At 38.7% G+C, this 24,831-nt stretch overlaps 1 protein-coding gene across 5 annotated transcripts in view; it reads right to left on the bottom strand.

Moving 5' to 3' along the window:
* The window catches only part of LOC149576676 (uncharacterized), a 407,004-nt gene that overhangs the window by 64,408 nt on the left and 317,765 nt on the right, over positions 1–24,831 (bottom strand). For all 5 annotated transcript variants that reach the window (XM_089819021.1, XM_089819036.1, XM_089819029.1 and 2 more), the window contains one exon: positions 23,199–23,283. In XM_089819021.1, the coding sequence (XP_089675147.1) occupies positions 23,199–23,283 (85 nt within the window). The remainder of the gene's footprint in view (positions 1–23,198; positions 23,284–24,831) is intronic.

Genomic DNA, 24,831 nt, shown 5'->3' with positions numbered 1-24,831 from the left:
CTCACCAAGGAGTATCAAATCCAATCACCAAAATTGACCTGCATTGTGTCCTGCTGACTTGCTAAAAATAGTAAGTATGCCTGAAACTGAGTAAATCAACTTTGTTTTGGCCCAAACTGGAAATGACTAGGCCAAAACACTCCAGGATCCCATTAAACCCTTCGTTAGCCCTCGGGACCATGTAGAACAAGGCTAACGCAGACACACTTGGTCAACTGCTAAAATGGGGACATTACAGTCCACCCCCCTTGAAATTGCTTGTCCTCAAGCAATCTCAGTCCAGCCTGCTGAATAACCTGCTCACTCTCCCATGTAGAATCTTCCTCCTACATGTCTCTCCATCTGACCAAATACTCCTTCACTATCCTGTTTCTAAGCTTCCTCTCTCTGGTGTCCAGAATAGCCTCGAGTACTAACACAAGCTTCCCTTCCTCATCCAAAGGGGGTAAATCAGCAGAAGGCACTACATTCTGACCAATGGCTTTCTTAAGCCTAAACACATGAAACACATTGTGCACTCAATTTTCCTCTGGAAGCTCAAGCTCATAGGCGACTTTGCCCACTTTGCAAATCACCCTGTAGGGACCATAGAATCTAGGTTTCAACTTTTCAGCTCCGCTCTTCTTGAGTGATGACTGTCTATATGGTTGTAGCCTCAAGTAAACCATATCCCCTACCTCAAAGCTACGTTCTATTCGGTGCTGATCAGCATACAATTTCTATTGATTCTGGGCCTGTTGTATATTCTCTTTGAGCACTTTCAGGATGTCTTGACTATCCTGCAATAAGTTTTTGGCTTTGGGCACTCTACTGTGCCCCAAAACTAAATCCATGAAGCTAGGTGCTTCATAACCATAGAGTGCCATGAAAGGAGTCATCTTGATGGACATATGATAAGTGGTGTTATAACAATACTCTCCCATATGCAACCATCTGATCCAAGCCTTTTTTTGTGCAGTTACATAGTTCCTTAAATATCCTTCCACACATTTATTCCAATCTCTGTTTGCCCATCTGTTTGTGGATGATAACTAGTACTAGGTGTAAGATCTGTACCACACAGCCTAAACAACTCTTGCCAAAAAACACTCATAAACTTACTATCGCAGTCGCTGACAATGAATCTGGGCAGCCCATGTAACCTGAATATCTCTCTAAAGAAAAGATCTCCCACTTGTGCTGCTGTGTAAGTGGACGGAATAGCAAAGAAGTGAGCAAACTTCGTCAAGCGGTCCACCACCACATAGATGCAATCTCTTCTCTGCACTCGTGGTAAACCAATGATGAAGTCCATCGAAATACTTTCCCATTTCTTATCAGGAATGGGCAAGGGCTGTAATAAACCTGCAGGAAATGTGTGCTCTCCCTTATTCTGTTGACAAACCACACACTCCCTGACATACCTCTGAACATCATCCTTGAGCCCTTTCCATGAAAACCGCTCTTGAATCTGCCTGTAGGTCTTGAAGACCCCCGGATGTCCAGCTGTGGGTGCATAATGAAATGCCTTCAGTATATCCTCTCTCAAATGTGATAACGGAATCAAATAAACCCTGTCCTGAACTCTGATCAATCCATCTATCACCTCATAGTGATCATCCTGTATGGTACCTGAAATCAATCCAGAAGCCAAAGCATCTCCGACATACTCTGTTATAATCCGATCTCTCCAATCTCTTGAAATCTCTGCCAGAGCACATAAGTGAGGTCTCCGAGATAAGGCATCAGCCACCACATTTTTCTTACCTTTGACAAACTCTATGTCAAAGTCATAAGCTTGCAATTTAGTCACCCATTTTTGTTGCCGGTCATTAAGATCACGCTGGCTCATGAAGTATTTAATACTGTTGTGATCAGTCTTGATCACAAAACGTCCACCTACCAAATATGATTGAAATTTGGCCAATGCATGCATTATGGCCAACATCTCCCGGTCATAGATAGAATAACTCTTTTCAACTCCCCGGAGCTTCCTACTCTCGAATGCAATGGGATGCTTCTCCTGCATCAATACTGCTCCAATCCCATCACCTGATGCATCACAATGAAGCTCAAAAGGCTTCATGAAATCCGGTAGAGCTAGAACTGGACATAAAGACATTACCCGCTTGAAATGCTCAAAACACCTCTGTGCTACCCCTGTCCACACGAAGGCTCCTTTCCTGGTAAGATTTGTTAAGGGTGTAGCAATTTGTGAGAATCCCTTAACAAACCTCCTATAAAAACCACATAAACTAAAGAATCCCTTAAGCTGTGTGAGGTTTGTGGGAGTAGGCCACTCTACAATAGCTCTAATCTTTTTGGGATCAACCTGAATGCCATCTGCACTAATGATATGCCCAAGGTAAAGGAGCTCAGTCATGCCAAACTCACATTTAGATTCCTTGGCATACAATGACTCTCTCTCCAGAATAGATAACACCTCCTCCAGATGATGTAAGTGCTCCTCCCAGGTCTTACTGAAGACCAAGATGTCATCAAAGAAGATCAAGACAAATCTCCTCAGCTGCTTCCTGAATACCTGGTTCATACAACTTTGAAATGTAGCGGGTGCATTGGTTAGACCAAATGGCATAACCATGAACTCAAAGTGGCCATAGTGACATTGGAAGGCTGTTTTCTCAATGTCCTTTGCTCTCATCCTGGTCTGATGGTATCCGGATCGCAAATCAATTTTGGTGAAGAAGCATGCCCCATGCAACTCATCAATCAGCTCATTAATCCTAGGAATGGGATACTTGTTTTTAATTGTTTTCTTATTCAGTGCCTTGTAATCGATGCACATGCGCATCATCCCATCCTTCTTCTTTACCAATACTACTGCTGAAGCAAAGGGGCTCTTACTGGGCCTGATATGCCCCATCTCCAACAAATCCTTAATCGCCTTCTCTATCTCATCCTTGTGCTTCTTAGGATGACGATAGGGAGTAATCATAACTGGTTTGGCTCCCTCCTCGAGCTCCATAACATGTTCCATCCCTCTGTCAGGAGGAACCCAATGAGGAATATCGCTAAATACTTTAGCGTGTCTATCAAGTATCTTCTGGATATCTGGTGGATGACTCTTTTCTTGTGGCTCTAGTGAAGTTGGCATAATGTAGCACTCTGCCGCCCACTCTATGTCATCATGACGAAAAAGTCTCTGCATTCTCCTCAAGGACACTACTCTGCAACCTTCATCTGAAAGACCTCTAAGTACCACAGTTCTGCCCTCATGCTGGAATCTCATCTCCAATTTCGCTAGGTTGAGTGTGAACTCCAATAGTGAAGCTATCCATGTCATGCCGAGGATGACATCATAATCTCCCATGTCCACAACATAGAACTCATCCTTCGACTCGTAGCCATCTCCAAACCTGATGTGAAGATTAGATATCTTCCGAGTGCATAATAATTTATCACCGTTAGCCACCATGACTCTAAACCCATCATGCTCCTCTGTCTGTAACCCTCTCCTGGCTACTAACTATGCATCTATGAAGTTATGTGTAGCCCCAGTGTCAATAAGAGATATCACTTTTTGCCCCTGGATAGTACCCCTGACCTTAAATGTGATTGCCTTTTGGGCCCCTATCAAGCGTGCCAACGATCTATCATCCTTAGGAATGCTGCTCTCCTCTATAGTGTTACCCTCATTGTTATTGTTTTTGTTGTTGGCATCACCTAGATTAATATTGACACCCATCTGTCTAGCCATGAGCTGCAACATCATGTCCATTCGCCTATTCTGCTCCTGCTGCATACGCTGCCCCTGCTCTAATGTAGCCAGTAATTGTCTGAACATTACGTCCCCCTGATCTGGACCGGCTTTCCCGCCTCCGCCTAATCCTGTATTCCTGTCACCTCGATCACCCATATTGTTGTCCTGATCAAAGAATATCTCCTCTGTGTCTGTATGGCTGGATTCATTGTCCCCTTGCACGAATGTACTAGACTGTTTGCTTTGCAAGTTTGAAATCCTATTTTGTCTTGCTCTGGTATCGCGGAAATTATAAGGCCCCTGTCGCATGCTCAAACATAAATGCTTAGCCTGTGTTTTTTTATTTTTGATTTTAGTGTTTTGACATTCTGTCAAACACTTTTCCCTCTATCCGGCTGTTCCAAATTCCCTATAAGACCTCCACAGGATGGCAGAACTTATAGCTCTGATACCACTGTAATGGACACCCCTGGATGTCCCAAAAAGCTAAACCAATTTGCTGAAAGGAATTTTGTCAAACAGTTTGCATTCAACCTCTTATTTCTCCATTTAATGTTTTAAACCCCTTATGATTCCAGAAATCAAACATTTATTTGTTTGTTGTGTTTTGTGCATGGAATTGGTATCATACAACATAAACAAGAAAGAAACTACAATAATATGCAAAGTGGAAATGAACTACTGCTAATAAAATGTTATTTTCAGAATTTATAAAACCAAATACATGGCAGATTTATCAACTCACTAATTACTTCAGCAGTATTGACATAATACTCCAGCCCATGCTTTCGAACTTGCTGCTACAGTGCTTTGTCCTTCAATCAGTCCACTACCTTCGTAATATCATTCCCTCAAAGTGGCATAAGCGTTGGAAAAGTAGTGAAGAAGATATGAGCAAAATACCAAATCTGCCTGTAGCTGGAAATGCAACTAAATTGCCTGATAATGAAGCCAATAACAAAGAATTCCAAAGGCCAAACCCCAAGGGAATGACGTCTAGAATGTTACAAGAGAGGATAGACGTCCTCAAATGCCAAGAACGGAGGTGCAACTCACACAACAATTTCTTCTCATATTCAACCTGGCTAATGAAGCCACAAATGCTTCCTTTTATTCTATTCCCAAGGGTCCGGTCAACTCATATGGGCAATGTGGGATAAAAGATGTGTAGTATATAAAACATATATTAAAATACCCCTTATGTCTCCCTTGGGTACACATCCCCATAAAATAAATATTAAAGTAACACTTTAATATTTTACAATTAAATTAGACGTTACTTTAATAAAACTTCAGGCATTAAAATGTATTAGCAATCGGACTCCGAATAATGCGAGTGATAGCTCGTCGGAAAGCTCTCACCGAGGAGTATCAAATCCAATCACCAAAATTGACCTACACTGTGTCCTGCTGACTTACCAAAAATAGTAAGTATGCCTGAAACTGAGTAAATCAACTTTGTTTTGGCCCAAACTGGAAATGACTAGGCCAAAACACTCCAAGATCCCATTAAACCCTTCGTTAGCCCTCGGGACCATGTAGAACAAGGCTAACGCACACACACTTGGTCAACTGCTAGAATGGGGACATTACAGTCCGCCCCCCTTGAAATTGCTTGTCCTCAAGCAATCTCAGTCCAGCCTGCTGAATAACTTGCTCACTCTCCCATGTAGAATCTTCCTCCGGCAGGTCTCTCCATCTGACCAAATACTCCTTCACTATCCTGTTTCTAAGCTTCCTCTGGACACTTTGTCCAGAATAGCCTCGGGTACTAACACAAGCTTCCCCTCCTCATCCAAAGGGGGTAAATCTGCAAAAGGTACTACATTCTGACCAATGGCTTTCTTAAGCCTAGACACATGAAACACATTGTGCACTTGATTGCCCTCTGGAAGCTCAAGCTCATAGGCGACTTTGCCCACTTTGCGAATCACTCTGTAGGGACCATAAAAACTAGGTTTCAACTTTTCAGCTCCGCTCTTCTTGAGCGATGACTGTCTATATGGTTGTAACCTCAAGTAAACCATATCCCCTACCTCGAAGCTACGCTCTATTCGATGCTGATCAGCATAGAATTTCTGTTGATTTTGGGCCTGTTGTATATTCTCTTTGAGCACTTTCAGGATGTCCTGACTATCCTGCAATAAGTTTTTGGCTTTGGGCACTCTACTGTCCCCCAAAACTAAATCCATGAAGCTAGGTGCTTCATAACCATAGAGTGCCATGAAAGGAGTCATCTTGATGGACATATTATAAGTGGTGTTATAACAATACTCTCCCATATGCAACCATCTGATCCAAGCCTTTTGTTGTGCAGTTACATAGTTCCTCAAATATCCTTCCACCCATTTATTCACAATCTCTATTTGCCCATCTGTTTGTGGATGATAACTAGTACTAGGTGTAAGCTCTGTACCACACAACCTAAACAACTCTTGCCAAAAAATACTCATAAACTTACTATCCCGGTCGTGGACAATGAATCTGGGCAGCCCATGTAACCTGAATATCTATCTAAAGAAAAGATCTGCCACCTGTGCTGCTGTGTAAGTGGACAGAATAGCAAAGAAGTGAGCAAATTTCGTCAAGCGGTCCACCACCACATAGATGCAATCTATTCCCTGCACTCGTGGTAAACCAGTGATGAAGTCCATCGAAATACTTTCCCATTTTCTATCAGGAATGGGCAAGGGCTGTAATAAACCTGCAGGAAATGTGTGCTCTCCCTTATTCTGTTGACAAACCACAAACTCCCTGACATACCTCTGAACATCATCCTTGAGCCCTTTCCATGAAAACCGCTCTCGGATCTGCCTGTAGGTCTTGAAGACCCCCAAATGTCCAGCTGTGGGTGCATCATGAAATGCCTTCAGTATCGCCTCTCTCAAATGTGATGACGGAATCAAATAAACCCTGTCCTGAACTCTGATCAATCCATCTATCACCTCATAGTAATCATCCTATATGGTACTTGAAATCAATCCAGAAGCCCAAGCATCTTTGACATACTCTGCTATAATCCGATCTCTCCAATCTCCTGAAATCTCTGCCAGAGCACATAAGTGAGGTCTCCGAGATATGGCATCAACCACCACATTTTTCTTACCTTTGACAAACTCTATGTCAAAGTCATAAACCTGCAATTTAGTCACCCATTTTTGTTGCCGGTCATTAAGATCACGCTGGCTCATGAAGTATTTAATACTGTTGTGATCGGTCTTGATCACAAAACATCCACCTACCAAATATGATTGAAATTTGGCCAATGCATGCATTATGGCCAACATCTCCCGGTCATAGACATAATAACTCTTCTCAACTCCCCGGAGCTTCCTACTCTCGAATGCAATGGGATGCTTCTCCTGCATCAATACTGCTCCAATCCCATCACCTGATGCATCACAATGAAGCTCAAAAGGCTTTGTGAAATCCGGTAGAGCTAGAACTGGACATGAAAACATTACCCGCTTGAAATGCTCAAAACACCTCTGTGCTGCCCCTGTCCACACGAAGGCTCCTTCCCTAGTAAGATTTGTTAACGGTGTAGCAATCTGTGAGAATCCCTTAACAAACCTCCTATAAAAACCACATAAACCAAAGAATCCCTTAAGCTGTGTGAGGTTTGTGGGAGTAGGCCACTCTACAATAGCTCTAATCTTTTCAGGATCAACCCGAACGCCATCTGCACTAATGATATGCCCAAGGTAAAGGAGCTTAGTCATGCCAAACTCACATTTAGATTCCTTGGCATACAATGACTCTCTCTCCAGAATAGATAACACCTCCTCCAGATGATGTAAGTGCTCCTCCCAGGTCTTACTGAAGACCAAGATGGCATCAAAGAAGATCAAGGCAAATCTCCTCAGCTGCTTCCTGAATACCTGGTTCATACAACTTTGAAATGTAGCGGGTGCATTGGTTAGACCAAATGGCATAACCATGAACTCAAAGTGGCCATAGTGACATTGGAAGGCTGTTTTCTCAATGTCCTTTGCTCTCATCCTGATCTGATGGTATCCAGATCACAAATCAATTTTGGTGAAGAAGCATGCCCCATGCAACTCATCAATCAGCTCATCAATCCTAGGAATGGGATACCTGTTTTTAATTGTTTTCTTATTCAGTGCCCTGTAATCGATGGACATGCGCATCGTCCCATCCTTCTTCTTTACCAATACTACTGCTGAAGCAAAGGGGCTCTTACTGGGCCTGATATGTCCCATCTCCAACAAATCCTTAATCGCTTTCTCTATCTCATCCTTGTGTTTCTTAGGATGACGATAGGGAGTAATCATAACTGGTTCGGCTCCCTCCTTGAGCTCAATAACATGTTCCATTCCTCTGTCAGGAGGAACCCCATGAGGAATATCGCTAAATACTTTAGCGTGTCTATCAAGTATCTTCTAGATATCTGGTGGATGACTCTTTCCTTGTGGCTTTGGTGAAGTTGGCATAATGTAGCACTCTGCCGCCCACTCTATGTCATCATGACGAAAAAGTCTCTGCATTCTCCTCAAGGACACTACTCTGCAACCTCCATCTGAAAGACCTCTAAGTACCACAGTTCTGCCCTCATGCTAGAATCTCATCTCCAATTTCGCTAGTTTGAGTGTGAACTCCACTAGTGAAGCCAACCATGTCATGCCGAGGATGACATCATAATCTCCCATGTCCACAACATAGAACTCATCCTTCGACTCGTAGCCATCTCCAAACCTGATGTGAAGATTAGATATCTTCCGAGTGCATAATAATTTATCACCGTTAGCCACCATGACTCTAAACCCATCATGCTCCTCTGTCTGTAACCCTCTCCTGGCTACCAACTGTGCATCTATGAAGTTATGTGTAGCCCTAGTGTCAATAAGAGATATCACTTTTTGCCCCTGGATAGTACCCCTGACCTTAAATGTGATTGCCTTTTGGGCCCCTGTCAAGCATGCCAACGATCTATCATCCTTAGGAATGCTGCTCTCCTCTATAGTGTTACCCTCATTGTTATTGTTTCTGTTGTTGGCAACACCTAGATTAATATTGACACCCATTTGTCTAGCCATGAGCTGCAACATCATGTCCATTCGCCTATTCTGCTCCTGCTGCATACGCTGCCCCTGCTCTAATGTAGCCAGTAATTGTCTGAACATTACGTCCCCCTGATCTGGACCGGCATTTCCGCCTCCGCCTAATCCTGTATTCCTGTCACCTCGATCACCCATATTGTTGTCCTGATCAAAGAATATCTCCTCTGTGTCTGTATGGCTGGATTCATTGTCCCCTTGCACGGATGTACTAGACTGTTTGCTTTGCAAGTTTGAAATCCTATTTTGTCTTGCTCTGGTATCGCGAAAATTATAAGGCCCCTGTCGCATGCTCAAACATAAATGCTTAGCCTGTGTTTTTTTATTTTTGATTTTAGTGTTTTGACATTCTGTCAAACACTTTTCCCTCTATCTGGCTGTTCCAAATTCCCTATAAGACCTCCACAGGATGGCAGGACTTATAGCTCTGATACCACTGTAATGGGCACCCCTGGATGTCCCAAAAAGCTAAACCAATTTGCTGAAAGGAATTTTGTCAAACAGTTTGCATTCAACCTCTTATTTCTCCGTTTAATGTTTTAAACCCCTTATGATTCCAGAAATCAAACATTTATTTGTTTGTTGTGTTTTGTGCATGGAATTGGTATCATACAACATAAACAAGAAAGAAACTACAATAATATGCAAAGTGGAAATGAACTGCTGCTAATAAAATGTTATTTTCGGAATTTATAAAACCAAATACATGGTAGATTTATCAACTCACTAATTACTTCAGCAATATTGACATAATACTCCAGCCCATGGTTTCGAACTTGCTGCTACAGTGCTTTGTCCTTCAATCAGTCCACTACCTTTGTAATATCATTCCCTCAAAGTGGCATAAGCGTCGGAAAAGTTGTGAAGAAGATATGAGCAAAATACCAAATCTGCCTGTAGCTGAAAATGCAACTAAATTGCCTGATAATGAAGCCAATAACAAAGAATTCCAGAGGCCAAACCCCAAGGGAATGACGTCTAGAGTGTTACAAGAGAGGATAGGCGTCCTCAAATGCCAAGAATGGAGCTGCAACTTACACACCAATTTCTTCTCATATTCAACCTGGCTAATGAAGCCACAAATGCTTCCTTTTATTCTATTTCCAAGGGTCCGCTCAACTCATATGGGCAATGTGGGATAAAAGATGTGTAGTCTATAAAACATATATTAAAATACCCCTTATGTCTCCCTTGGGTACACATCCCCATAAAATAAATATTAAAGTAACACTTTAATATTTTACAATTAAATTGGACGTTACTTTAATAAAACTTCAGGCATTAAAATGTATCAGCAATCGGACTCGGAATAATGCGAGTGATAGCTCGTCGGAAAGCTCTCACCGAGGAGTATCAAATCCAATCACCAAAATTGACCTGCACTATGTCCTGCTGACTTACTAAAAATAGTAAGTATGCCTGAAACTGAGTAAATCAACTTTGTTTTGGCCCAAATTGGAAATGACTAGGCCAAAACACTCCAGGATCCCATTAAACCCTTCGTTAGCCCTCGGGACCGTGTAGAACAAGGCTAATGCACACACACTTGGCCAACTGCTAAAATGGGGACATTACAGGCTGTTGGGTGGATATTTTGCAACTGACAGTTTGAGAAAATCTAGTGGCAAAATAGGTAGACCGGCCACAGTGTATGAGACCAAGTCTCTCCTACATTAAAGGGAAGGCTCCCCCTTCTCACCGGTCCTTGGATCAACTCAAGGTAAGCAAGAAGTTGAGAGACTTGGTAAGGGGTGTTATCAATATTCCTTCCTCTTAGCTTTCAAAAAGAATCCACTTACCACGGAGCGAGTAATGGGCAAGATGAAATCTCTAATTACTCTTCTATCTAATAGTTGAAAATGGTGATACCGATAAACCAACACCAACTTAGAGGCTGATGGAAAGTGTACCGATTTGGCTCTAAGTCATGTTTGTTTAATTTATAAGAAAAACCTCTACCATTGGGGCGCAAAGACTTCTAGAAGTAGGGAAATTCTAACTATTTGTCGTGAATTTGAGATAGTAACACAAGCTATAGTCAAAGCTTCTCGTCTATGTATTATCACAACCTCTCCCAGTCAAAACTTCGGCTCCGATTGCTTCTTAACTCACTATGATCTATGATTAAACACATAATAATAATATGAATCACCACAAATTACAGTCAAAGCTTCTAATTTGTGCTATTACAATTGCTTCCTTTATTCACTGTTCTCCCAAATTAGTACTACACAATCAAAGTTATGTTTGCACAAGTTTGGTAGAGCTCTCTTGCATACAACAAAAGATGATTTTTACAATAAGGGGGCAGTCCTTTATATAGGCAAAGGAGTTAAGAAAAATGAGGAAAAAGTGGAATCAATTCAACCAACTTTGACCTTTTCAAACAAAATGAGAGAACTTATTGGATTACATGTCATAAGGACATGCAAATTGAATTACATGTAATTACATATTTTCGTGCAATTCATTCTCTTCAACTATAAACTTGAAAACTAAAGAAGGAAGAAGACGAAAGATAATTGAAACAATCCTAGGGATTGTTCTGAAGGGCCTTCTACTTTGTGATGCAAACATGAATGATCACAGGATCAAGAGTTCCTGTATTTTGTGCCACTGCACTCACCTTGATAATCATGGTGTTGCGTTTTTTGATAGCCTCTGGTTCTCTTTGATGAATTGCTTGTTGTCATTTGAAAACTTGATGTGATCAAGCTTTTTCCTTGTTCGAGTTGTCATGAATTCTCTTTTGTAGATTGGCACATTCTGGAATCTTTGACACTTTGAAAACCTTCTCAATGGTGTCCGGATGTAAACTCAGAACAACTTTCCATCAACACCTTTAACTCTTTTTGTTTTTGAAGCAAACTGCTTGGTGTATTCTCACATGAACTCAAGTTCTCAAACAGCCATTAGGAAAATGGAGACCAAATGAATTACTGCTCCTTGAGGATCAAAGCATATCTTCTCGATGGGATGACTCTATTCTTTGAAGAAGTTCTAACATATCTTGAAGAGTGTGCCACAACACGAAGATGAAAATATCTTCCAATGAGATTAGATCCATAAAAATCTTTGGATTTGAGTTACAATGACGAATCCATGAGGGATGAGTGTTCGAAGTATGTATTAGACACTTATGTAACACATATGATAGCTGGAAATGAACTAGAAAGCATATGTATTTGGATGGAAAAGGGCCAAAGTTGGACTTCGAAGGATGGATCGCATGTGGGCAATGGTGGGTTTTTGTTGGGATGAACAAGAATGCAAGTTGGGATGCACATGGATGTGTGCAAATGGCGACTTTGGTGTTTAAAGAGTCAAAGACTGACCTACCAAAGTCGGATTCTCCAGATGCAATTACATGTAAAGTAATTTACATGTAATCATGACTTGATGTAAGCATGTAATTAGGTTCGGAGAATGGAATCACACGTGAATGTGGATGGAGGATGAGATTACATGTAAATGCGGATGGAGAATGAGATTACATGTAATTGCGGATGGAGGGTGAGATTACATGTAATTGCTCTCAATATGTAATTGCATATGAAGGAAAATGGATGTAAAATGCATTGACATGTGTTGGTGAAAAGTGAAAGGATGTAATATGCACTTGCATTCTTGGCATAAATTCTTTAACTTTCTTCCGAAAAAGGAAACCAAACAAGCAAGCAAACAACAAGCAAAAGTATGCACAAAGCAAAAACATACCTTAAGTTTCAAACATGACAAAATATCAATTTGCTCTCCTATATGCAATTTCAAAATTGGAATTTGGGGAAATTCCAAACACTAAGGAAATTTGCAAAATGCTTGTCATGTATTTGGACAAATGTACAAGGATGAAGCAAAATATGCATGGAAGTACAAAGAATGGAAAACTTCAACTTACTTGGTGATCAATGAGCCAACTATGGAAGACTAATAGGTTAGAAGAATGTTTCTCCTCCAATTTTGAATTTCCAACAAACTCTTTGACCTTTTCAATGCTTGCAAATGATGGCTTTGTACGAGACGTTTTTGTATGTAAATGCCCAAAAACGTGATCCCAAACCTTCAACATGTAAACATTTTTGAAGAACACATGCAGTTGGACTTTTTTGAGCAAAAATGTGGCCTCTAGCAGCAACAACATGAATCATTTTTTGCAAGGAAACTCAAAAACATGATTCATAAAGGCACTAGCAAGCATTAAAACTCAAAAATGACCCCTAATGATCCAAACCTATGGGCTGGAAATGCCATTTTTTGGGAGTCTTTAACAAAAACATGCCCTTTTCATACAAAAATTTCAGTCGTTTTTGCAAAAACGTGGCTCACAAATGCATATATATATTGGTCCTTTTTGACTTGTAAATGCAAAAACGTCTTCCCTAAATGCTTATAAATGGATCCAAATGCAAAAAACGTGGCTCCAAAATGTAAAAATGTGAATGAAAACCCAATTTTCTGGGCGTTTTTAGCAAAAACGTGCCCTACAAATGCATGTATTTGAGCCGTTTTTGGCTTGGGAATGCAAAATTATGGTCTCCAAATGCATTTGCATGTGTTGAAATGCCAAATTGGGGTCTATGGATGCATTTACATGTTTAAAATGTATACATGTGATGGCTGAAAGTGCAAATCACACTATCAAGACCTCATTACATATTTAACATATGTAATACATGCCATGTGTTTGGACTTTTTTGGCTTTGGAGTGCAAAAATGGGGTCTTAGACGGGGATTACACAGGTTTTGAATGCAAAATCAGATTCTCCAAGACATTACATATAGAATCCATGGGTTGGAAGTGCAAATCACACTCTTGGAGTGCATTTGCATGTTTTAAAATCGTAAAACAATGCAAGTAGTGCAAAAACGCACTCTCCAAGCCTCATTACATATTTAAAAACTTGCAACATGGGCAAACAATGCAAAACAAACTCTCCAACTCTCATTACATATTTTAAAAATATGCAACATGTAACATAGATTTGACAAATTTGACCTTGGAAGGAAAAAATGCTTAGTTACCGATTCGGGTACGTTAATCGGATCCGTGGATTCACAATTTTCTTTTTCCCAATTATGATTCGTTAATATATATAGTTTTAGAACTATGTATATTTCTTAGTTTTTAGTATATAAAATGCATAAAAGGGTGATTTTAGGATTAGAAAGCAAAATAAATAAATAAATAAATAACATTAAATAACTTAGACCCACTTAAAACGGTCGATTCTTGAGGATTCGTGCTTGGATTCATGCAGATCCAGGCAAGATCCTTGTTTTACACAGTAGATTCATCCCTGCCCGGATTTGCACGAATTCGGATTCGGATTGGACCCGAATTTGGATCTAGACTCTAGGGCATGAATTCGGTAACTAAGAAAAAATGTGGACTCTAGATGCAATTACATGTGAAGTGGATTACATGTAAAGGAGGGTTTTTATGCAAAATGGACTCTAGGAAGTCCATTACACGCATTTTTAGTGCAAAACACACTCTTGGAGGTCCATTGCATGCAAACATGTAAATGGGTTGAAAACATGTATATGCACAACTTAAGTGATAGAGTAAGCAAATGTCTAATTGAATTTTGAGGGAATATCATCTAATTGGGTCAAAAATAATATTTACACTATGTAGTTTAAAAATTGTGTAAATATCATTCAAAAAATAATATTTATTTAGATGTTTTAAATTAAAACATAAATAACTCAAAAACTAAATCAAACTATATAGTTAATAAAGTCATGAAAATATAACATAAAGTGCACTATAGTCACTTAAATTATAAACTTGCTTAAAAATATAATATAAAGTCAATTTATGTTATATTTTTCAAAAAGAGAATGTCAACATTAAAATATACCATGCTATTTTAAAATATGCAATTGCATCTCAAGTTAACACATTATGGGCACTTAAATGGTCATATCTTTTGACTGCCAAGCCCGATAAAGCCCCAAGATATACTGAATCATAGGGAAAACCAAAAGCAAGGGTTTGAACAAAACTAAAAGACCAAAAGCATTAAAACACACACTCGAAAATGTGAAAAAGGACATTGAAGGCTTCAAAAATCAAGCATAGGCTTAAAAAAATAAAAAATGAAAAAGACTTGATGAAAGCCTTTAGTAAAATGATTCATTATACAAATTGGCGTCGATTCATTAATCAATGTTTGCCATTTAAATAATGAACTATCTCAGAGAAATGCAAAACTAAGTTGAAAAGATTCGTACTATTACCTATATTATGTGGTGAGAAAATACAGGACAACAGTGGCATCCAAGTTCTGCCCTTGAGCCTGTTTTATGATATCCTTAGTAGTCCGTTCCATTCCCTATAACTCTTTGAGGAATTTTTCGGCTTTTTCCTCAAATGAGAGTGTTGCTAGTGTTGCTTCTAATGGTTCTAAGTGCCCCTCCTAAGTTTCCATTGACTCTTTTGTCTCCATCTCCAAGGGAGCTGGTGAAGGGGGAGGTATCATTTCAAATTTTCCCAACAATTTATCTGCTTGTGCCAATGTGTCCTCATCTTGTGCTACTTTCATCCCTCTACTTGTTCCCTCCATGGGCTTCCCCCCTTGTACTTCCATCTTGCCTGTAGCTTGAACCTATTCATCTTCATCGTACTTACTTCCTATTTGTATAGACTCAGTTTGCGGTGTTGATAATAACCTTCGTACCAACATCTCCTATACCTATTGTTGGGTGGAGATTTTGCAACTGACAGTTTTGGAAAAATCCAATCACAAAATAGGATGACTAGCCATAGCGTGTGAGACAAAGTCTCTTCTACCTTAAAGGGAAGGCACCCCTTCTCATCGTTCCTTGGATCAACTCAAAGTAAGCAACAAGTTGAGAGATTTTGTAAAGGGCATTACCAATATTATTTCCTCTTAGTTTTCAGGAAAGAATCAACTTACTCATGGAGCGAGTAATGGGCAAGACGAAACCTCAAACTACAATTCTATCTTAAAGTTGTAAACGGTGATACCAATAAACCAACACTAACTCAAAAGCTAGCTGAAAGCATACAAGTTTGGCTCTAAGTTCTATTTTAACCTATTCTATAAGAATAACCTCAACCATTGGGGCAGAAAGATTTCTAAAAGTAGGGAATTCTAACTATTTTTCGTGAATTTGAGATGGTACTACAAGCTACAATCAAAGCTCCTAGTCTATGTATTGCCACAACCGCTCCCAGTGAAAGCTTTGGCTTCAGTTGCTTCTTACATCACTATGCTCTATTATTGAACATACAATAATAACATGAATCAAAGACAATAGGCACAAATTATAGTTAAAGCTTCTAATTTTCTCTATCACAATTGCTTCCAGTCAAAGCTTTAAATTCAATTGCTTCTTTTTATTCACTTTTCTCCCAAATTTGTACTGCACAATCAAAGTTATGCTTCCAGAAGTATGAAAAAGCTTTCTTGCATACAACAAAAGATGATTTTTACAATGAGGGGGCACTCCTTATATAGGCAAGGAAGTTTAGAAAAAGTGGGAGCAACTCAACCAACTTTGACCTAGACTAATTAAATGAGAAATTATTGGGTTAGATGCAACTTCACATGCAACTCGCACTACATGTAATTACACATTTTCATGTAATACATCCTCTTCGATTACAAAAATAAAAGAAGAAGAGGAAAGACGGAAGAGAACTAAAACAATCTTAGGGATTGTTCTGAAGGACCTTGTACTTGGTGATGCCTTCCGGATGATAACATAATCGAGAGTTCCTATATTTTGTGCCATTGCATTCACCTTGATAATTATGGTGTTATGTCTTTTGATAACCTCTAACTCTCTTTGATGAATTGCCATTGTCATTTGAAATCTTGATGTGATCAAGCTTTTTTTCATTCAAGTTGTCGTGAATTCTCCTTTGTAGACCAGCACAAGTTGTAGTCTCTGACACTTTGAAAACCTTCTCGATGGTGTTTGGATGTAAACTTGGAACAAATTTTCGACAAGCATCTTTAACTTTTTTTTTCTTGAAACAAAGCGCTTGGCGCATTCCCCCACAAACTCAGGTTCTTAGACAACCATTGGAAAAATGGAGACCAAATGAATTATCGCTTTTTTGATTTAAAACACGCCTTCTTCATTGAATGTCTTCATTCTTTATAGAAATTCTGACATATCTTGACTTGCTGCAACATGAAAGTTTTAATGGAATTGAATCTATGAAAGCTTTGAGATTTGAGTTACAATGACAAATCCATGAGGGTTGGGTATTCAAAGTATGGATTACATACTTATGGAACACATTTGATGGCTGGAAATGAACTGGAAAGCATACGTATTTGAATGGAAAGAATAGGTAGAGAGAGAAATCATGAAGTGAGAATGGAAGGAGATGGATATGCTTCAAGACATGAAGGTGAAACGCATGGGAATGCGCATGAATGAAGACTCTTGACTTTAAAAAGTAATGTGGGCTTTCAAGATGTCATTACATGAAAAGTGGGTTACATGTATATGCAACATGTAATGAGGAATGGAAAGTGAGATGACATGTGAATGTGGATGAAGAATGAGCTTACATGTAAGTGCGTATGAAGGATGAGATGAAATGCATAATGACAAAGGAAGTGGAATGACATGTATTTGTTCATGGAGGTGTAAGTGCATATGGAAGGAATGAATGGAATGTGCCTTGAAGCGAAGTAACCTTTATAGACATCTTTTAAAAAAGGTAAAGTCAAAGTACATGGGTAAACATACACATGATATTTTTTGACTTTTAAAAAGTGTCTTTTAGTCAAAAACGGGTTCTAGAGATGCAATTACATGTAAAAGACTTTCCATGTAATACATGACATGCGATTGGATGCAAAAAGTGAGATGAGTAAGAATGGAAATGGAAAATGAGATTACATGTACGTGCGGATGACAGATGGAAATACATGTAATTACATGTGAAAAGTGAAATGTAAAATTTTATGACATGGAGTGGAATGGAGATGGAGTGAAATGATGTGACTGCATGGAATGGAATGAAGGATGAAGTGTAGTGAGAAACGTCCAAGTTCTTCACAAAGAAAAACAACCGAAATGCAAACATGCAAAACACAAAGACAAACTCGAAATGAAAAATGTACCTTTGGTAAAAGACTCAAATATGTCAACAACCAAGCCACTTCAACAAACAAATTCAAATTTGGAGTTTGGGAAAAAACTAAAAACATGAAAATGAACCATTTCATCACTTTTAAAGGAAAAATGCACCTTTCATGGCATCAAAATCAACAAGTGTGAAGTATCAAGCTAAAACATGCATAAAATCAGCAAGGCAAGCTTGAATTTATTAGCAAGAAGGAAAATGTCTACTTGCTGATTGTATGCCAAAAATGAAGGAGAAAGAAACTCCAATCTCGAAAAATTCTCAAACAAACTTGGACCTTTTCAACCTTGCAATGATGAATTCGAAAAGAGCATCTAAGGATGCATTTTTCATGTATGTGCCCAAAAATGTGATAACAAAATGTTTTTGGCAAAATACAAGAAAGGAAACCCGTTTTCGTAAAAAACGTGGTTCTAAATGGGCATTACATGGATCGATTTTCACCTTAGAATGCAAAAAAGTTCCCTCCAATGTCATCTATAATGAACAAAACTCCAAAATGACACCTCCTTTGGCAAAAAGGTGAGTTTTAAAGACCCAAATCTGGTTGCCAAATGCATGGGAATGCATAAGGATGCAAAAACACCTCTTCAGGGTAAGATTTCAAGTCATTCCATGGAAGAAACTAAGAGAAATGACCAAAAACAGGTTCTTGGAGTCCAATGACGTGAAGTTTTGCCTCCAATCTTCAAAAACGGGTTTTAGAAGGGCAAACACATGAAGTTGAATGCAAAACAGACCTTTTTGTGTGATTGCATGTTTAAAAAATGCATAATAGGCCCAAATGTATCTTTTAGAAGCCATTAGAGGCCGTACGAGAATTCTCCCTCTGATACTCATACACTATTTTGCCCTCGTATTGTTGGTCATACAATAGTCCTTCCCACTCCATACTCCAATCTTGCGTAAAAGGAATGTCCTTCGTATTGCAATTCCCTTGCATACTCCTAATCTTCATACTCGTATTCCAAAGTTGTGTACAGTGTTTCTTCGTACATGATTTCCTTTTGCTTGTACCATTGTTTTATTTCTCCATCTTCTATATTTAGAGATTATTTTGATTTTATTATTTTTCCTTTAGTTCTTCCTTTTATCTCCCCCTCCTTTACCTTCTCTATTATTTCCTCCTGCTGGCTTTTTTCTTTTATATTTATGGAATAAATAGTAGACTCCTCCCTTTTCGATTCATCTAGTTTAGCCTCCTCATGCTCTATTCTTTTATCCTTATGGAATCTATCTGCTCAGGTATCATCAATTGAGGTCGTGCCTTCTTTGTGATCCTTGTAACACTTTGGATAACCTTCGCCAGGTTCCATCTCTTGAATCTGCAACGTATTGCACTCTGGTTGCAACACTTTAGAATCCTCCATTTGCCAGCAAAACAAGCCATTAAGGGAACTCGTTTCATCTTCTAAACATTCTCCCAGTTGTAGAATGCCTTCTTTGTCTGGCTCAATTCCATTACCACCCTCTCCCTCGGCTTCTGAATCAGAGGCAAGTTCTCGACTTACTAACTAGTTCCTTAATTGTGTACTTCCTACCATCCACTTTAATGGAAAGGGTGCTTTCCTTCTAGTTGTGATAAACATTTGCTGAGGTTAGCCATCTTCTCCCCAATAATGCATCATACCCCTTCTTCTCCAGGGCAATCACCACAAAGTCCAAGAAGAACCATTGTGTTCCAATTACTACCTTTTGTCCCCTTAGAGTTCCTATTGGCTTGATTCCATGCTGGTCTGTACCCACCAATTGGAATGTGGGTGGCCAAAGTGTAGGTTTCCCTAGTACCTTCCAAATCTCCTCAGGTAGGACATTCACGCCTAAACCTCCATTGGCGATAGTATTTGATAGTTTACATCCCATTATCTCCATTTCAACCATTGCAGGTGTCCTCCCCATTCCTATGGTGAACAAGGTGTTAGCTATTTTCCCGCTTGTGCTTCCTCTTTCTTCTCCTCCTTGGAGGGTACTCCTTTGATACTTGCTCCTTGTTGTGATATTGCTATCAAGATTTAACTATCTAGTTTTGAGTCAAACTCATTGACTCATGTTTCATGAGTAGTGATTCAACATGAATCCGTCTATCATAAGAATAAATGGAACACTTAGCACTCATTGGATCTAGGTGATGCTCATAGAGGTGAAGCACCAGGACTTTCGAGAGGTCACCCATCCCAGTACTACTCCAGCTTGAGTGTGCTTAACTATGGAGTTTCCTCCATGGTTAAACCAACTCTTCTTCCAATCCCATTTGCAAAACCTTCACCAAGTGTTGTGCCTTATGAACCATTATTAGAAAGCCCCTTAAGCTCATCAATTGATAAACAAAGTGGGTTTAATAACCATGGAGGAAACTCTGTAGATAAGCGCACTCAAGCTGGAGTAGTACTAGGATGGGTGACCTCCCAGGAAGTCCTGGTGCTTCACCTCTATGAGCATCATCTAGATCCAATGAGTGCTAAGTGTTCCATTTATTCTTATGAGAGGTAGACTCATGTTGAATCACTACTCATGAAACACGGGTCAATGAGTTGGACTCAAAACTACGAAGTTAAATCTTGATAGCAATATCACAATTTGACTTGCTGTGGAAATTATCTCCTACTTATCACGTGCTCCTTGTGTTATTGCTACCCGCAATTGAGGTAGCGTTTTTAATAGATCCATAATTTCCATGGGAATGGTGGTCTCCAATACTTGTTTTATGATGTTTGGTACAGGCCGAGTGGGTGGAAGTTTGGCCGTACTTTCTTTTCCTTCCTCTGCCATGTTACCTTGAATAAGCTGCCTGGTTTCTTCAAATCTTTCTTTCTCTGTAGCTACATCTGGATATGTAAGCTTCCTAGTCTGCATTCTCATGATGACCAATACTTTGCTTCCTGGTTTTGCAATGTCCAACATGTTCACCCCTTTTTGTCTGGGGCAATTGGCATCCTCATGATTACTCGTCCTCACCATATACACAATATTCCTTCATTCTGTGCTCCACCATTCTGGCAGTCCCAAGAAAAATGCCCCCATTTGTTGCATTGCCTTTATTAAATCATGGGTCTTCCTTTGGAATCATACTTGATTGCTCTCCTGGGTGTGTTATAATTGCAGATTGGAAATTGAAAACCATGGATTCTAATTCAATATCCTCCTCTATAGGGTGACTAAAACAAACCAAACATTATCATAATGAAGTATCATCAAAAAAGAAAATCTTAGGGTTTGTGTAATCACTTCTTCAATAGGATACAACCTATGCAAGCTCTACATGATATGAAAGTCCATGCATCCTCTATGTCCTATTAATTAGATACTAAAAAGAAATGTTTCCATGCAACATAAATGACAGTAGTATCCTGTTGTGTGTCCAAAACCTGAATAATACAAATGAGAACCCCAATCTACCTTTTATAACTTTTTGAAAGCTATTTTAGGAAAAAGTGTTTTTCATGGTTTGCTGTTGTTTGAACTTTGGATAAAGCAAGTTTTCACTTTTCACTTCTTTTCAAATAAGTGTTTTTTTGTATTTCCATGACTTACTTGGAAGAGCATTTCTTTCTCTTTTCTTGCTTTTCTTTCCAAAATGAAACTATCCACTCAAAAAGACCTCTTTGAAACATTGATAACATTTGATGTGCAAAGGCCTCCCATCTCTCTTGGGCATCCACTTTCAAAGTACATTATGTCTCTTGATTAAAATTAGAGCACAACAAGTATATAATATAACACTCACTTCAAAACTTCAGAGCTATAATTTAAATAATCCACAGCACTTTGGAGAAAGCACCATCAGGGCACTGAAAATAGAAACTGAACATACCAAAAGGAAATGATGTCTGATGCTACAATGGACACTTATTAAAAATAACAGTGCTCTCCAAGAGCTATCAAGAACAACCAAAAAAGCCCAAAATGCTACAAAGAATACCACAGCTATCTTGAAAGCCCACTGAACTCCAAACTCCAATTTGGATGCCAACAAAACCTCAAACTCATTCTCCCAGCTTCTCTAAAATTGGCAAATGGACATGGAATAATATGGTTTGCAAAATGGGACATTATAAAAAATGTAATATACTCAACAAATAACTATGCTCAGAACACTTGTCAATAATGCATTTCCCCAAAAAATGAACAAGTGAACCATCTCTAAAATAAAATAGATAATAATTTGATAAGATAATATTGTGGATGTTTTTCATTCCCACACTTTGGTGAAACACTTGCCATCCATTGATTATTGTTTTAATGAATACCTTTCTTTCCAAGTGATTGAGATTTTTTTTTTTACATCATGCTTAAAAATCACTCTCCTCCAAAGATTGTTCAATTCTAGAGAAGCAATGAAAGTTTCCAAACTATACACGTCTGTCTTTTTACATAATTATTTAATGCCTTGGAGTATCAACATCTTAATGGAATAAAACAGGTTGGAGTTTCAAACCATTACACTATAGATCATTTTATAAACCTCCTGATAGGTAGGATTGATCACTCTATTTAGCTTGCATTGTCCAGTTTAATCATTTCATGTGTGTGATCATTACAGTCCCTGGTACAAGAGATCTCCACAACAAAAACGTTTCTGCTCTCTTATGCTCATCCTGATGATGGATCATGGACTGTGATTCAAAATGTTGATGCAAAAACATGTAACACAATCAAATCCAGAAGCTCTTACATTTAACTGTTATGGATTGTAAAAATCTCTTCGCTTTGTATTTTTACTTCCCATCTTTTACCAGCATGTAAAGGTAAAAAGCTCCATTCAACAGATAGAAAATCACTTGTGCATATAGGCTTCAATGCTAAGTTTGAAGTATCTTGAATCGAATCACAATGCTAACAGAGGGTCAGCAATGCCATTACTAGTTTTCAGTTCACGACATAATGACATAAATGTTTTAATACTCTATTTATGAATAGTTTGTCCCTTTTTATAGTTATTCATGCAGATAGATCAGCCCTAGCTTATCATCATTGACATAAACCTTGACAACAAATTTTTGGTGGTACATTAATTTCCATCAATAAAAAGAAGGTATATTAAGGCCTCCAAAGCAGGTTAAAATGGGAAATTACACAATATTCAAACATAGTGTCACAGAGCATCAGAAATGCATAAATCACATTACACTAGATTTTTGAATTTAGTTATAATACTTTTATTCCAGAAAAGGTCAATATGGATAGGAAACTAGTCCATTAAGAAAAAAGATTACACATAAAATATGGTTTGAAGCCAAATTGCTAATCTTACATAAAAGAAAAAATATATACTGAAATTTATTACCTGCAAAACTGAAAGTCGGTCCAATTGTTTCCTACATGCATTACTCACAGTTTCTGAGTTCTTCAAATAGGTTTTAAAATCAGTCCTGCACAGAAAAAGATAAAAACTGAGAGGAAAAGAAAACCAGTGATGATAACCAATGCCCTTATGGACTTGATTATGTAAGATTGAATCTACCAAAATCCAACAAGCTATAGAATCTTCACATTTGTGTATTAAAATGTATATAAATTAATAGCCATAGAAGGTCTTAGGTAAATAATCAAAATCGTCTTTTATACTGTAGTTGTCTTTCTTTGTTAAGGTAATGAACTTAAAATATTCAGTTTGATGGGTATCAACGAGCACAGGTTAAATAAACAAATAATCCAGCTCATTCTTGGGAATTCTCATTTTTCTTGAGGATTATTGCTAAGATGCTATAATTCATTTATCAAGTGCAAAAAGTAATATATTTCTTTATTGTGGTAACCTCAATAGAATGTAACTTCACCAACCCCACTGAATTGCTATGCACTAATATATTTGACTGATTATTTTGGAATAAATATGCAATTTCTTGAATTTTTAAATGGAATGACAGGCAAGAACTAAAATATGTAATTTTCTTGAACTTTCAAAATTGTTGCTAGGCAAGAATATAAACTTTGCAAAAAAATAAAAGACATGAAATAAATTTCAACTATAGATTGCTGCAATTGAATTTTATTACTTATTTTCATCTGTAATGATAAAAAAGTTAGAAACACTATATTCATACTCGGAATTCGCACCAACTCCTTTATAGCGAAATCTGGAATTTATAGTAGCAGCTATAATGTTTGATAATAATATTGATCTGCAATATAGATATGATAAAGATAAATTTATTAATGTCCAACAATAGACCACAAAGGTCTAAGGGACTAGACTGAAAAGCGTACAAGGCCACAACCAACAACAAAAGCACCAAACGATGTCGACAAAATGAACAAAACAGGAAAGCAAAAAGAACAAAACTAAGAAAAGACTAAATACTCCTCACAGGAAGGAAGAAGTCAAGAAACAAAGGATATGGGCTAGGGCAAGGGTGTGTCCCGAACTGTCTCAAGGAGCTGCTAGAGAAAGGGTGATGCAGCCGAGTGTACCCTTTGTGAGGCCTTAGAGATCTAGTGTGACCTAAAGAATGGCTGAGAGACCGCTTTGTCGTAGGTAGATATTGTGTAGCTGACAGGTCCCTTTGGGAAGGTTTTTGTTATGTAGCCGACGGGTCCCTTCGGGAAGGTTATTGTTATGTAGCCGACGGGTCCCTTCGGGAAGGTTCTTGTTATGTAGCCGATGGGTCCCTTCGGGAAGGTTCTTCGGAAAGTATTTCTACACCCTTCGGGATCATTGTAATCATCATTGGAAGCAGTATGTAATGTCTTTGGCATATTTGAATAATACAAAAAGTTTTGCCGTTCTTATCTATTATCTATATGCATTGATTTCTTTACCCAGTACGATAAACATTTGGTGTCGTTGCCGAGGATCGAACTCGAGTCACCTGCATGACAGGTGGGAATACTCACCACTGGTACGCAGGTAGATGGATGAAGACTAATGCCGAATCAGCTGAACAAGAATAAGTTGAAGGAAAAGGACGAAATACGCA

This window comes from Cupressus sempervirens, chromosome 1 (genome assembly GCF_028749045.1).
Source record: "Cupressus sempervirens isolate cs-2001-9-10 chromosome 1, ASM2874904v1, whole genome shotgun sequence".
In the NCBI taxonomy this organism is placed as follows: Eukaryota; Viridiplantae; Streptophyta; class Pinopsida; order Cupressales; family Cupressaceae; genus Cupressus; species Cupressus sempervirens.
This window is presented reverse-complemented; position numbering and strand designations above follow the sequence as displayed.